Here is a 16,757-nt window from a genome sequence, read left to right as displayed (position 1 = left end):
TCTTTTGAATCCAGCCTCAAAAAAAATGTGATAAAAAGTGATCAAAAAGTCGCATCTACTCCAAAATGGTACCGATAAAAACTACAAGTCGTCCCGCAAAAAAAAAAACTACTACAACTGCATCGGCGGAACAATAAAAACGTTACGGCTCTTCAAATATGGAGACACAAAAACAAAGAATTTTGAAAAAAAAAAGTGTTTTCGCTGTGTTAAAGTAGTAAAACCTACAAAAATGATACAAATTTGGTATCGTTGCAATCACAACAACCCACTGAATAAAGTTATTTTGTTATTTATACCACACGGTAAATGGGCCAAATTTAGGACGCAAAAAAGTGTGGCGAAATTGCTGTTTTTTTCTATTCCCCCCAAAAAAAAGTTAATAAAAGTTAAATAAATTCTATGTACCCCAAAATGGTGCTATTAAAAATTACAACTTGTCCTGCAAAAAACAAGACCTTATACAGCTATGTCGACGCAAAAATAAAAAGTGTATAGCTCTTTAAATGAGATGATGGAAAAACGTAAAAAATGGCTTGGTCATTAACGTCTAAAATAGGCTGGTCATTAAGGGGTTAAAGGACGAGTGTCGCGAAAAAAAAATTTTTGATATCAATTTGCTTTTAGTGTTTTATTTAAAAAAATGTTTGTTTATTTGTGTGTTTGTGTTTTACTTTTTTTTATTTTTTCACTTTTTTTTGTCTATGGGGGCCATAGTGAATGCGAATGGGCCCGTTCCATCCACTATGCTGTACGCCGTCTGTGTGGGAACGGCGCATGCGCCGCTCCCACACAGTCCAAATTGAAGGTCTTCGGCCGAGAGACGTCCGGCGCCATTTTCTTGTGGACCGGAAGCCGCAGCCGGACAGTAAGATTACTACTTCCGGTCGCAGCTTCCGGACTTGTGCACTTGGAGCGGAGGGAGCAGACGGAGCGGACGGACCTGCGGCGGCAGGAGCAGGTAAGTTAGGTCTGTGTATGTACGTGTTTTACTGTGTGTTTACTACTGTATGTTAACCTACTACACTGTGTGTTAGCTCAAAAAATGGCGACACACAGTGTAGGATGTTTGACCGTTCAATCCCTTCCTTTCTCCTGGCACTAGCCAGGATAAAGGAGGGGGGATTCTGTGAGCTCACTAGAGCGAGTGTGTATTCTCAAATTTTGCAGCATAAAGCAATGTGGTTGCTTTACCACATGCCAATGCTGCAATTTTGGGAATTGCTCCATCTAGTGACCAGCACTGGGAAATGTTATAAATTAGAATCTAATTTATAATATTTCCTGACTCGTGAAAAAATTAAAAAAATTAGAACAATGTTTAATCACTTATACACTAACTGTTTAACTAATAATTTTTTTTTAGCGACACATTAACTTTAAAGGAACACTTCTGGTGAGACTGATACTGTGATATGCTTAGTGCAGGGCCTGAGAAGGTGCTGCATTTCTTCTCTCTCTCTAGTGTTGTTTAACCAGTTTCCGACCAAAGAGCTATAACTTTTTTATTTTTCCGTCGACATAGCTGTATGAGGACTTGTTTTTTGCGAGATTAGTTGTACTTTTTAATTTCACCATTTTGGGGTACATATAATTTTTTTATTACATTTTATTACCTTTTTTTTGGGGGGGGGGGGGATAGAAAAAAACCCTGAAATTCTATGTACACCTTTAAAATCATATTATTTTTTTATATTCAGTGTGATTGGTGTAACTTTCAAAATACTTTTTATTAAAAGTAATTTTTACTCTTTGAGATACAGCTGTATTCTATATACCGAGCAGGTGTATCGTGCGCTAAAACATGAATCCCATCAGGTCCGCGGGACTGACGGGTTCAGTTAAAGCAGGTCCTGCGCGTGTCTCACATGCAGTATCCACCTGTAATCAATCACATCTAAGTTATGAATTTAGAAGTGATGGATAGCAGCTCGATCCTGCGTGGTTTACAGGTTTCAGCGCTAGATACAGATGCTCTGTATACAGGATACAAAGCAGAAGCATCTCAAAAAGTTAAAATATTTTTTAATAAAAAACTATTTTGAAAGTTGCACCAATCACACTGATTAATAAAATAAAAAAACAAAACAAAAAAAACAACAATATTTCAAAGTTGTACATAGCCTTTAAGTTATTGGCAGTAACCTTCTAGATTTTTTTACATGGAGCATATTATATGGTTGTGAAAGCTTGTCTGGAGCATGTATTAAAAATATAAATTCATGACCTGTATTGTATATATGCCCCCTTATATATGTATAACTGGCTGTCTCTGTAGCAGTGATTTTCTGTTTCGTTAGGTCAAACAATTTTTTGTGTGTATTTTAGTACGCGATAGTATATTTATAAATTAAACGTATATAATTACATTATTTAAAACATATCACAACAGATGGAATATTTTCATATTTGGCAGTTATTTGGAAACAGACTAATTCCCTCACATACAATCAATAAGTGTCCTGATCAACATAGAAAATACATCTTTTAAAAAAACCAAAACAAAATGGCTTGGAAAATATGAATTATTGACAAATCTATATTTAGAATACTGAAGCTTGATCAACATCCTGACAACATCTACTATTTTAAAACGGCCTCAGAGGAAAGCTGTCCCAGTTGCCCATAGCAATCAAAGTTGAACTTTAATCTTCTAAATTGCACTTGGGAAAAAAAGTAAACCTGACCTCTGAATGGTTGTTATGGGTTAATGTTGTTATGGGTTAATGTTGTTAAAGGGGTATTCCTATCTTATAAAGTGATGCCTATCGCTAGGACCTATGGGACCCCCACCGATCCTGAGATTGAAGGGCCCGCAGCTCTGATTTCCTCTTCACTGTTTTTCCCTGCACTGCCAATCCCTGGCAACGCGATGCAGCACAACCCCATTAAAAGGAATGGGCCCTGCTGCCGTTTCCCGCAAAACTGGATGGCCAGGGGCTCTGCTGTGCAGAGAAAATTTAGAAGGTAATGCAGTGCTATGTCAGAGCTGCCGTCCCTTATTCTTAGGACCGTTGGGTGTTCCAGAGGTCTGACCCCCACCGATCATAAAGTAATGACATGTCTTAGCGATAGGTCATTACTTTAGAATATAGGAAAAACCCTTAAGGACACTTTTACGCTGAGACAGTTGATACATGAAACCATTGAAACACAATATATGTTGCAATTAATTATGCTTGACATTGATAAAGGTTGCTCAGCTGGTTCTTCAATACCTATAGGAGGACATTGAATACGCGATTTAATAAGTGACAATTATTCCTTAAAACAACACTATATATGTATCAAATGCTTCATTGTATCACAGTTGCTCATTAGACTGTAACAGAGCACAGTGAAACACCAAACTGTAAGCAAAGCCTATTTTTGGCAATCCACAGGATCCAGAAAATTCAAGAACAACTGACCATTAACACAGACATTGATGTTTTGTACGGTCGTCCTAGAGAATGAGCAGGATTTTAGGAGCTTCTATTACGCTGGGATTTGAATGGGGATTATGGTTTCAGCAAATAAAGCTTACTCACTTTCTAGATCTTTACAAATTGTCAAGTTCTTTGCTTTGCAGTCATTCAATAGGCTTCATTATTTGCTTCCAGGGTATACAAACGTGTCTTTGCCACGTGATGGGCACACAGGTGTACGGGTCATTACAAGACAGTTCTGATAAATTTACTGTAACTGTAGCAAGCTGCGCACTTGTGTGATTAGCACCATGACCACGACAGGGTAAACAATAAAGCTTCCTATTAAGTGACTGAAAGCAGAGATCTTAAAAAAACATGAGGCACGGATACAGGTGGTTTATTGGAAAATATTATAACTTTTCATTATACAATGGATAAGCTTTATTTGCGGAAACCATAATACCCTTTTAATTTTAAATTATTTACAAAATTTCTTATCATTTTAAGCGTGGAATTTACCAATATGATATAACACTGAAATCCCCTCCCCCGTCCTACAACTACACGCTGAGTAAAATTTTAACGGAGCTCATAATCTGCCTCCTAGGCATCTGTATCCAGTACAAGGATTCCTTAGGTGCTGTAGAGAAACGATTTTTGTGTCAAATATGGATAGCTGGGAAGATATTGCTCAGCATACAGCAGGAAGAGAGGCAGGAAATATACTCACTCACTGAAGTTAGTCTGCTGTATAATTTATTAAGTGTAGCCTAAATTTACAATACACTTTGATGTCCGTTTTCTTTCAAAAAGGGCAAAACTATTTAGTATAGATGCTTTTTAAAGGCATCTTTCTTTCAAAGGGCTATAATGGTGCGTGGCAAAATGAAAATTTTCCAATGTCATATCTGTTCGAACTTGGAGCAAAGCCTTGGTCAAACTTTACAAATTATACCAAACTGCACCAACTTTATATTATAGTAGCCTTTGCCATAGAGCATTTAACTGGATTATGTTAAGTAGCTGGGAAGGAGATGACATTTAGTCCTCGTGCAAAGAAGATGAGTACAGACATGGAAACACGGTTCTCATTTCCACACTAGTAGCAAGCAGCAGGCCAGAATCAGTAATGTGCAGTGGATGCAAGCATGTTTACCCCACACTCTACCTTCTTTTTCATCATCAGTAAATCCTGGTAGGCATTGGAACGCAAGAACCGTGCATAACTATCACTCTTCATGAGTTTGTAGATGTGTTCCTGCAATACAATACAGATGTTCAGGTTAAACCCACAAAAAATGCGCCCTCTGCTGTTTTGTTTAGATGACGTTATGGTAATATTGATCGCTGACTATAACCTAGGGCTGGTCTAAATACAGGGTAGAGAAAAAGTCGGTACTTGCAACCAGATTTGGGGCCATGCAAACGGCCAGGTACTTTCACCAAATGCTGAAAGAATGGAGCTAGATTGTTTCATTGAGAAGGATTCAGTATTTCTGTGTTTGCCCGCTAAAGGGAAGGAGGTGGCCCTGCTTCAATTACTAGTGGAAGGGGGGGGGGCCTGCTTTATCCACCTGACTATTGGAAGAGTGAGAGGGGTCTGCAGTCAATATCGGGTAAACGAGGGGCCTGCTGTGGCTAGTGGAGAAAAGGCTTTTGAGGGACTACTGGGGAAGTGGGAGGGGCTGTTGTGACTACTGGGGAAGTGGGAGGGGCTGTTGTGACTACTGGGGAAGTGGGAGGGGCTGTTGTGACTACTGGGGAAGTGGGAGGGGCTGTTGTGACTACTGGGGAAGTGGGAGGGGGCTTGCGATGTCTACTGCGAGAGTCTTCTGTGTGCACTGGGGTAGTAGTTTCTTTAGTATATTTAAGCTTCTACTTCTGTTACTTGTGTTGTAGATCTGATGTACAGTTCAGTTCAAGATGGGTATTATTATTTCTCATAACATGCACACAGACAACAAAGAAACAGAGAATGTACTGTATTTCCAAATTATGAAACCTACTAATCTTATTCAATAGTTAAATGTTAAAACCCGCGTCCCCTTTCTGCAATAAATATTCATCATTTAATCATTAATTTTGAAAGCTCCTTAAGGTCATCTCATACCTGTGCATCTTCGAATGTGTACCTCCCAGGATCTTTAACATTTTGGCTGGTCTTCTCAAAGCTGTGGGAGTCTAAATTGATGGCACTTGGAGCCCCGGGGGCTAGAAACTCTTGCCATATTTCCTCTACCCTTTTCGGTACTTCCTGCAAAGGTTGCTTCTTTACATCTTGGACAACCAGCCAAAACCTTTAACACACATAAATAAAAAAAATTCAGACCTAAAGTTGTGCTAGTATGACGGAGAGACAATACTGCCATCTAGTGGAAAGGGATGTGTGTTTATAGATGATTTGTCCATTATGGTACATAAACTGCATATTTGGTGTATGTGATCTTTGCCTAGCTGAAGGAGCCTGTGTGAGGAGACTCTGTAACAGGTTACACGCTGTTCAACAACAGCAGCTATACAGCACAAAAGTAAACATATTATTGGAGGTCTAACACAGGACTAACAGCAGAGCAATTCCTCCTCCACTCCACCTCTGACCCACGTCTATGTGGAGAACGGAGGTCCCCTGATCCCCTTCCCACCTGGTGAGGTGGCCACCGTATACAGGCACACAATGAATGTAGATGTGGCTGCGCATGTGCGCGTCTCTCTCCATTCATTTCAATGAAAGTTGCCGACGCAACCAAGCTCGCTTACTTGGCTGTTTCCATAAGGTGGCCATCTCACCAGGCAGGAAAGTAGTGAGGGAACCCTCATTTTTCACATAGGTGTGGGTCCCAGAGGTGGTGCCCATGTCAGGGATCATTACTATGTATATTGTCTGAAAAATATTATCCTCACACATATGTATATACATTTCAGTTCTTTGTGTAATATACTGATATATATAACAAGTTCTTTGTTCATGTCGGACACACCTATGGAAGACACCGCCCCCTGGAATGCAAAGAGGAGTGTGCAGAGGAATGTATAGGAAAACTTATAGGGAGGGGCATGTGTCTTCTCTGTGTGTGTTTCTTTGTTCTGAATAAAGTTCAGTTCCTCCTGGCTGACATTGAAGCTGTACCTCAGACATTTGTGTGGTGTACTTCTCTCCAGGCATGCCTTCAGCTTTCAATTTACAGAGGTGGTTATTCGGTGTGAAATACGGACCTGACATTTGGCACCCCAGATGGGACCTCACTCGAGGAAATATCAAAATCCGGACAATCGACAATCACAGGGTGAAACAGATAACTCAAAGTTGCCCACTGAAGGAATTTGATCACCTCCACAATAACACGGTAAGCGAATTGATTTTATAAATGTTCGTCTTATCTGTGTTAGTGGACAGTCTTGTGGCGATCTGTAGAACCCTTTTGTTGATTTCCTGGACTATCTCAGGCGACAGAGGTGATATTTTCCGCTGTGAGGTAAAAAACCTGTGAGACCTTAGTCGCGCCCGACTAACCGTCCTCTGGGTAATTAGGGACTAGATAGAAAATACGCGGGCACAATATATACATGTGTGATAAGTCGTGGATAGTATTATAACCTGTCTTATACAGGGGCACGCGGGCATAAGTACATGTGTGATAAGTCGTGGATAGGCACGCGGGCATAAGTACATGTGTGATAAGACTTGAGACGCGGGCACGCGGGGTGAAATGCACTGATAAGACGTGCGATAAGACGTGAGATAATGAAAAAACACTGATAAGTCGTGTGATAAGGCATATGCGGGGTGTATAAACTGAGGAAAAAAAACTGTTAAAGAGGCTCTGTCACCAGATTTTGCAGCCCCTATCTGCTACTGCAGCAGATAGGCGCTGCAATGTAGATTACAGTAACGTTTTTATTTTTAAAAAACGAGCATTTTTGGCCAAGTTATGACCATTTTCGTATTTATGCAAATGAGGCTTGCAAAAGTACAACTGGGCGTGTTGAAAAGTAAAAGTACAACTGGGCGTGTATTATGTGCGTACATCGGGACGTGTTTACTACTTTTAATAGCTGGGCGTTCTGAAGAGAAGAATCATCCACTTCTCTTCAGAACGCCCAGCTTCTGGCAGTGCAGATCTGTGACGTCACTCACAGGTCCTGCATCGTGTCGGCACCAGAGGCTACAGATGATTCTGCAGCAGCATCGGCGTTTGCAGGTAAGTCGATGTAGCTACTTACCTGCAAACGCTGATGCTGCTGCAGAATCAACTGTAGCCTCTGGTGCCGACACGATGCAGGACCTGTGAGTGACGTCACAGATCTGCACTGCCAGAAGCTGGGCGTTCTGAAGAGAAGTGGATGATACTTCTCATCAGAATGCCCAGCTAGTAAAAGTAGTAAACACGCCCCGATGTATGCACATAATACACGCCCAGTTGTACTTTTACTTTTCAACACGCCCAGTTGTACTTTTGCAAGCCTCATTTGCATAAATACGAAAATGGTCATAACTTGGCCAAAAATGCTCGTTTTTTAAAAATAAAAACGTTACTGTAATCTACATTGCAGCGCCTATCTGCTGCAATAGCAGATAGGGGTTGCAAAATCTGGTGACAGAGCCTCTTTAAGTCGTGTATTAAATTGTAAGTAATATAGTGGCCAGACAAGGGAGTCGTTGACCGAAAATTGTTATATAAATTACGTGTATAATATAGACTGTTAGGCATATGATTTAATGAAGCGAAGAGAAGAGGAAGTTAGGAATAAGAAAGGTATTGTATGTATTAGAAAACAGGACCAGCCGACGCCCGGTAATGGCTTCCGTACCTCATGTTGAGTGTGTCCTCATTGTTGGTGGGAAACCACCCCCCTTCACAGCTGCGCACTGTGTTTCCAATGGGAGAGGCTGCCCCCCCCTGCCCCTGATGTGGCCACGCCCGGCCCAACCAAATCAGTATGAAATAATCACCTTGTTAATTTTGTCATTTGTAGTGTTTTTTCTATTTACAGAAGTTCCAGTCTAGTTCACTGATGAAACAACACGTCATCATAATATAGAGATGGTGGCTGACAGATTGTACTGTTAAAGATGTGTTTGATACGTAGATAATTCCTATACAATGGTGTGATAAATGATTGCAGTTACGTATGTTGTTTTGCCGGCATTGAAAGTGTTAAGATTGTGAGACTAGAAGTTGTGAGAAATGAGTGTGTGACCCCCCTCCCTCTCCCCTGTAGTGTGCTGTGTTTGGGAGGAGGAGCAGGGGGGGCTGACTGGGTGCAGTCTGCAGGGCTGATGAGACAAAGGGATTTCAATATGCACTGCTGAGATATATATATATATATATCAGTAATGTGTACAAACCTAAATACATTTCTTCTCTTTTGCGCATGCGCTGTTGTTTATAAAAGTTACGATATTTATGTGTTCTGATGTGATCAGATTTCATGTGTTTTGATGTTAATTCAGATGTATTAAACTTTAGATACTGTGAGACACGGGGTTTTGAAAATGTATGTGCCCCACCGTTCCCTATTTATATATACAGTTTATTGGTTTGCAGTAATTAATGTTATCAGAGATAATATTTTTTGTTTTATTGAATAACTAACTACAATTGTTTTGTTTTTGATTTCACACATGAGTTATGTCATTGTAAAGATCAAATGTATTTTCGTCAGGAAAAAGTCATTTTTGTTTCAGGCTGTTGCACATTACAGGGGGTTAAACTAGTGCCGCACAGATAGAGTGCCAGACTTTGTTATGTTGAGATGTAGTTTTGAACTCTGCTACATTACTTTCGCAGAGTCCACAAAGGGGGGAATGGTGAAGGGACTGATCAGGTACAATTTTGGTTTGTTTTGAGTTAATTAATTTGGTTTCAGGAGATCTAAAAATGTGTAAGAGACCATCCCCCTCCAGCAAAGTTACACAGGAGGCAGAGGTGACGTCACTCACACGAGTCTTTATGGATTGAGAGAGGGAGAGAAGACAGAACTGACAACAAGGGTATGTGCGGCCAGGTATCAGTAAATTGGCTTGTCCCTGGATACAATAATGCCACCACTAGGTTTGTAGCAGCCGGCGTGATGTGCGCACGGCATGACATAGGTAAAACAGCAAAGGTACCTGTGAAAAGTGAAGCCCCGCCAGATTACCCGTCCCAGCGACTGCAGAACATACAACTACCCGAGGTAGAAGTGTATGACAAAGTGCTCATGTGTGTAGACCTGTTCTCAGGGGGGGCCTGAAGCCCGGCCTGTATTTTTCCCACTGCAGACCTTGTGTGTAAGTGACGGGGGCAACAATGTTATCCCAAGTATTGAACTGGTGTTTGTACAATGATAAGATGTCAGCAGTTCTCTAGACATTGTCCCAAGGTTAGTTTGTTTAATAACTGTATTTAAGAAGGGTTGTGGGAATATTAAATACTGAGGTTAAGTTTTATGTAAAGTTCTGGACCAGCCTTAGCATTGGACTATTAGAGTCATGCGTCAGATAAAAGGTACAGAAGTGGAATATTCCCATTAGAAAACATTTTTATTTGTTTATTTTTTATTTTTGTTGTGAAAGGGAAATTTTAGAGCAGAGAATTCTGTGCAGTGTATATGTGTATGTATAGATATGTATATAAAGAAGAAGAATCAATTTGTACGTTTTAGTTACTGACCAGTGTGAACGTTTGATGTAAAGATGCTATTTGTTAATGTTTTTCTTCAAATTAATTATTTGATTAAGATCAATTAATGTTTATACAATGAAAAAGCTTGTTCTCCACAGGAAGAGTCCAACTGGGAGCGGAAGGCGTGAGAACCAGATTCTGACAGAATGTGGATGGATAAAGGAAGGTAAACCGGTACCACCCAAGGCACTCTTGATGGCTTTTGCATTGATGGTGTATGACCTCACATATGTCCCAAGACTGCAAGGATCGATTTGGTAAGATCTAATTGGTATGTCCCAGGTTTTACAGCTGTCGCTGCTAAATTCTGTTAGAGCTGTTTGATTTGCCTACAGAACAGTCCTGGCAGACCGGTGCCAACCTTATCATACCCGCCTCCCACGAAGAGAACCGACCTTGAGAGGCCTTCCCAGGTAGAACGAACCAGATTAGAGTAAGAAAAATAGGTTTAAGACGCTTGTCAGATAAACATGTGGAATCTGTGTATCTTTCTGTGAGGTGGAGATGTTCCAGGCAATCAGCTGAGATCAAGGTACAAATCCTGCTGAAAGGGTATCACCAAGTCCAAATGAAATGTACCCAATAAGTTACACATCTTCTAGGTGCCCTGTCCATTGTAACAGAGAAGTTTTTCCTTATATAAAGGTTTTTGATGTCATTTAGGGGCCTGACATTATTGTATGTACTTAGAACAACGTTTATAGTGTATGTGGATGATGTTATCACCAGATTAGTATTTATTTTAACAATTGACAAGAGTTGGGGGTCCCCAGCAAGTGCCAGTAAATATGAACTAAAAGACTTTTAACACGATGAACTTCATCACTGAGATGCGGCAGGCACAGCCTGAGCCAGTACAACGCGTTTATCATGAACTGACGGCAGTGTCACAATTCTAAGCGGCCGCCCAGACAAGTAACTTGCCAGAGGAAGAGTACAGATGCGGAGGGTTTGATAGTCACAATACAACTCCACTAATCCGCCTACGTGGGATCTCACCCCAGGCTCACAACATGAGGTGCTATGTACAGCCTGATGACGTAAACTAAAGGAGACGGTGTCGGACAGATGAGAAGGACCAAACCAAGTCCTGAGGACATCAGCAAAGTAAAGACCAAAGACCTGAGTGAATCCGTCAGCAGGGTCAAGTGTTTTGATAAGTAAGTGACCAGGAGGGGGTAATAATAACTCCCCCACTGGACACCAACGTAGTCTGACTCCACAATTGTGTGGGTTACCCTGAGGGTGACAGTCAGTGAAGAGCAGAAGACAGGAGAAGAAGAAGACGATGGTGTACAGGACTGGCAATGAACTGATGGGACCCGAGACCTGAGGGTGATAGCATGAGATTGGTGTTAGCATTATGTTATTAGCTGAGGCCCTATTGTTTATAATGTCTGAGGTTTATAATTATAATGTGTGTAAATATGCCACGGTGCTGCAAATTACAATCTGAGGAGTTTTATGTGAAGGTGTGAGGTGAAGGTCACTGTGCTGCCCATGACCTGTCATATTTGCAGGGGTAAGAGTCCCATCAGGACAGTAAGTGACAGTGCGACAGTTGTTACCATTAATAAAATGTAGACCGGATTAATTATATATATATATATATTACAACCAGCAACGGTTTGTAGATTATATCAAGACAACCATCCTGTATCCAGAGGAGAATAGGGAAAGTTAGGACCACTCCGACACCTTGGAAGTCCAGGTACATAGGGGGGTTACTCATCAGGAGTAGCTCGTCTCAAGCTGGTGAAGAAATCCAAAACCCCTACCCGCCTGGTTCGAGTGGTCAGTGGTAGGTTGCTAGGCAAGACTCAGGGATAAAATAATATTTTTAGGGGGGACTGTCAGGGATCATTACTATGTATATTGTCTGAAAAATATTATCCTCACACATATGTATATACATTTCAGTTCTTTGTGTAATATACTGATATATATAACAAGTTCTTTGTTCATGTCGGACACACCTATGGAAGACACCGCCCCCTGGAATGCAAAGAGGAGTGTGCAGAAGAATGTATAGGAAAACTTATAGGGAGGGGCATGTGTCTTCTCTGTGTGTGTTTCTTTGTTCTGAATAAAGTTCAGTTCCTCCTGGCTGACATTGAAGCTGTACCTCAGACATTTGTGTGGTGTACTTCTCTCCAGGCATGCCTTCAGCTTTCAATTTACAGAGGTGGTTATTCGGTGTGAAATACGGACCTGACACCCACACCTATCACACATTTATGGCATATCCTGTGGATATGCCATAAATGTGATAGTTGGAAATAATAATTTAAGTGCGGTACTGTAATTTCAGTAAGATGTCCTTTTTGGGAATTTCTGTATACAATGGAGCCAGCACAATACATAGACATACTGAATTCTGACTGAAATGATGTAATAAACAGTCATTTAAAGGAATCTTGCCAGCAGAAATTTATGAAAGGCTCTTTATTGTATATTAAAAATGAGAAACCCCTTTTTGAATATCTTTAAAGATAAAATATCACTATGGCTGAACAACTAAGACATTCTGTTAACATGTATAGTGGGGAGCTTGTGTAGATCTCATTTATTTAGTAAACTGATCATCTATGGTAAGTTTTAATATCCTTTATAACAAAAGGTATAATACATAAGGCTTTGGGTTACCCCTATTAAAATATTTTACTGCACTACTTCTTCCTTCCACTAAATATCCAACAATATGCGAGTGAGTGATGAAATGTGGACTGAACTATAAAGCACCTTTAACCTTAATTCACTAACCTGAGGTTTTCAGAACTGAACTCGGACTCCAAAAAGCGGAGGAACTGCTCTCGTCCTACTGGGTCTTTCAGTATTTCACCCAGGGAGAAACCCCATCTCTTTACACGTTGTTGAGTTGGTTCTTTGCTTTAAGGACAAGAAAGAGAACATCGATTGTAGTAAAAAAAAAATTATATTTTTGTTAATCCCTATTTCAGAGATGGAAATTTTATTGAGACCTTGAGGCCTCATGCACACGACCGTAAAAACTCCCGTTATTACGGGTCGTAATTACGACCCGTAATAACGGGCTCATAGACTTCTATTGGCGACGGGTACCTTCCCGTTTTCTCACGGGAAGGTGCCCGTGCCGTTGAAAAAGATAGAACATGTCCTATTTCAGGCCGTAATAATGGCACGGACAGTCCATAGAAGTCTATGGAGCTCTCGTAATGACGGGTGGCTACATGTGTGCACCCGTCATTACGGCAGCGTTGCTAAGCGACGTCAGTAAATAGTCACTGTCCAGGGAGCTGAAAGAGTTAACTGATCGGCAGTAACTCTTTCAGCACCCTGGACAGTGACTACCAATCAGTATAAACCTGTAAAAAATAAAAATAAAAGACTTTCATACTTACCGACAACTTCCTGCTTCCACCAGTCCGGTCTCCCGCCCGTTGCCTTGGTGACGCGTCCCTCTCGACATCCGGCCCGACGTCCTGGATGACGTTTCAGGCCATGTGACCGCTGCAGCCAATCACAGGTCAATCACAGGCTGCAGCGGTCACATGGACTGCCGCGTCATCCAGGGATGTCGGGCTGGATGTGAAGAGAGGGACGCGTCACCAAGACAACGGCCGGGTAAGTATGAATTTCTTTAACTTTTATTACAGAAAAGGCTGTCCCTTCTCTCTATCCTGCACTGATAGAGAGAAGGGGCTGCCGATTAGTGCAGTGCTATTTTGCCGCCAAAAACGTGCCCGTAAATACGGGTGGAAAACGGGTGACACCGGACCCATATTTACGGGCACGGGTTCGTAAATACTGGTGCAAAACGGGTGGAATACGTGTGACACCGGACCCGTATTTACGCCAGTATTTACGGGTGGGAAAAAATACGGTCGTGTGCATGAGGCCTCATCTGGATATACAGAGTGTGAAGTATATACAGAGTATTATCTGCACAAACCTTCCAGCAACATTTTGTTGGTTAAGTATTCAATTAAAATGTGATCATTTGATTCCATACAGAAACTATATAATATACAGGATAGTAAATATTTTAGTAATAAATTTATCCCTCCCTCAGGAAGATTTGCAGATAAAAGTGTAAAGAAGTATTGATTATTGAGGGGAGGGGGGTGGTTAAAAGAACTAAACTCTTTCTGCTACTGCTAGGGGGATGCATATGAATTTATTATTGAGTACGATAAGAACTGTAAAAATCCCCATACAGCAGCTGCAGAGACGCAGAATTTTACACTATAGATGTGTGAAAAGAATCAGGGGAGGGGACATATTCTCTCTCGCTATACTATTTTATTAAATAAACTTAAAATTATAGGTACACTTTCCTGCTCGAGACCACCAACTACACAATATAATAATATTCTATAATAAATGGTTAAATGCTAACTCCTAAATCATGATAAACCTCCAGGGAAATTAGATATTTACCCATAACCACCATGTATAATGTATATTAATACTATTTCTTCACCTTAGTCCACCAGAAGTATTCGGTATTAACCACTAAACCACCATGAGTATGATAGGAATACGATCGCTGAGCCCCAAACTACCTCATGTAAAATTGTATGATGCAACTTATGGAGAACGTTGGCAAAGTCTGTATAGTTAGGGGCATTTTGTGGTCTCCCTTGTGGGCGCTAACACACTTTGAAACCTCCCTTTAAAAATCAGTTTGATCGTATAGCGGGCACATTGCCTTACAATAAATTTACACAGTGGAACTTTATTTATCCACCAAGTTTCTGATTTATTGAATCCATTAATACACAGTTTAAAAAATTAACTGAACGTACAACACTTAAAAAAAGGGCTATTCAGACTATTAGTCATGAGGTTTACTACCCCCATAAGAGGTGAGGGAGGGTGAACCAAACAAACTGTCTGGTCAGCATAACAGAATAACATTAATAATATCAGAACTTGTGCTGAATCTAAACAGCACACTTTAACATAACCTTAAAAAAAAACACATCCATCATGTTTACCTGATTTCTAAATCCCAGAAAGTTGCGTCATCACTTATCCACGGATTGGAAGGATCAGGCGTGGTAAGGAAAGGATCATACTCTGTGTATTGTTCAGAAAAAGCAATAAAGCTGTCCAAAACAAAAAGAAATGTACTTCTAACTAATAAACTATATACAAATATCAAGTGGGATAGACTTACGAACATGCTTTAAGTAAACGAGTCATGTGTCACCCACCCTCAAATTGCCATTATACATAAGACTGGCGTTTCATATGCCAGTATTAATAGAAAGAAAACTTGGCGTAACATGTGACACATTTAGTAAGAGGGGAATGCCCCTTAAAAGATGCAACACATTTATTAACTGGGATGTGCGCCACCCCCCCCCACCATCGGCCATAAAATAAGAAAACAACAACACATACCTCACCACTCTTCTCCCCCTCCGGGTCCCCTCATCATTGCAGCACAGCCCATACAAGGATCTGACGTCCAGCAGAGTCAGGACCTTATATGCGATGAAGCACTTTAACGTGATCAGTACTGCGTCACATACAACGTCCTGATGCTGCCCGGACTGAATTATAATATATTTGTGGGGCCTCTGTGACCCCGTCCCCTTTTCCAAAGCCATGTCCATTGCCACAAAAGTGGCAAAGGCAGATTAAAATGGCCAAAAAGCACAATTTGCACCGCAAATTACGTCTTTTGGGCCCTTTTATTACTTTTCTACGCCAGACATCTGGCATAGAAAGGTTAATAAATACCCCCCATTGTGTATAATACATAGCGAGTGGGCAGCAGAGTATGATACGATCACAGCTCCAAGCACAATGGTAAGATTGTCTGGCCCTACATCTTTAAAAGAAGACCGCTGACGCCAATACTAAAAACACCAAAATTAGCTGTAAATGACAGTTTACAGCGAGATCACGCTTGCTGTGCTGTAAGTCCCACACAAACGTTACCGAAGTGTCGGGATTGTGAATAGACAACCCGTCCTGGCTGGAGGTGATGTCTATTCACTGTCAAGACAATTCAGTAATGTTAATGTGTGGGTATGTGACTGCACATAGTGAACGACGCAGGATCACTATGTGCCGATTACATGAATGGGGAGAAGTGTATGACGCTGATTGGTCAGCGTCATACACTTCTTTACAACGCCCACTTGGTCAAAAAGTAAAAACACGCCCAGTTGTCTATTAAGAAAGTCATTAGCATAAATCTAAAATAGGTCGTAATCTACATTACAGTGCCGATCACATTATATAGAAGATAGGGCACTTATAATGTGGTGACAGATCCTCTTTAATAACACAGCGGTGTGGCCAACATGTTATCTTTGAAATCTATGTCTATGTTGAGGATATGGAGTTGTGCATCAGAGAAACTAAACTCCAACTGCTATAAAGATACTGTATATTAATAAATCGACACATAATTTTGGACCAAAGAAGGAAAGAAAAAAAAAGGGAGGATAAAAAGTTAGAGATTGAACATTTCATGGAAAAAAAAAAAAAGATCATCTGATCTATAAAAGTTACAATTGCAGTTCTGTTCGATACCACTACAAGCATTTTCAACAAACATGGTCAGATAAAGTTCTTTTTTACCATTTCAGAGGCAGAATAAATGTCTAGAGCATGATTTATTATAGCATCCAAATGACCAGCAATTGGCAAATTGTTCAATGAATGTCAGATTGTTGGCAAAAAA

At 40.7% G+C, this 16,757-nt stretch overlaps 1 protein-coding gene across 3 annotated transcripts in view; it reads right to left on the bottom strand.

Annotated features, from left to right (window-relative positions):
• RGS6 (regulator of G protein signaling 6) overlaps nt 1–16,757 on the bottom strand; it is a 481,401-nt gene that overhangs the window by 27,603 nt on the left and 437,041 nt on the right. For 2 of the 3 annotated variants that reach the window (XM_075844496.1, XM_075844495.1), the window contains 4 exons: nt 15,055–15,165; nt 12,839–12,964; nt 5,521–5,707; nt 4,567–4,668 (listed from right to left, as the gene is read on the bottom strand). In XM_075844496.1, the coding sequence (XP_075700611.1) occupies nt 4,567–4,668; nt 5,521–5,707; nt 12,839–12,964; nt 15,055–15,165 (526 nt within the window). The remainder of the gene's footprint in view (nt 1–4,566; nt 4,669–5,520; nt 5,708–12,838; nt 12,965–15,054; nt 15,166–16,757) is intronic. The other variant, XM_075844497.1, reaches the window with a different exon arrangement.

The sequence above is a fragment of the Rhinoderma darwinii genome, chromosome 12 (assembly GCF_050947455.1).
Source record: "Rhinoderma darwinii isolate aRhiDar2 chromosome 12, aRhiDar2.hap1, whole genome shotgun sequence".
Lineage (NCBI taxonomy): Eukaryota > Metazoa > Chordata > Amphibia > Anura > Rhinodermatidae > Rhinoderma > Rhinoderma darwinii.
The sequence above is the reverse complement of the archived record's forward strand: the minus strand, read 5'-3'. Positions and strand labels throughout refer to the sequence as shown.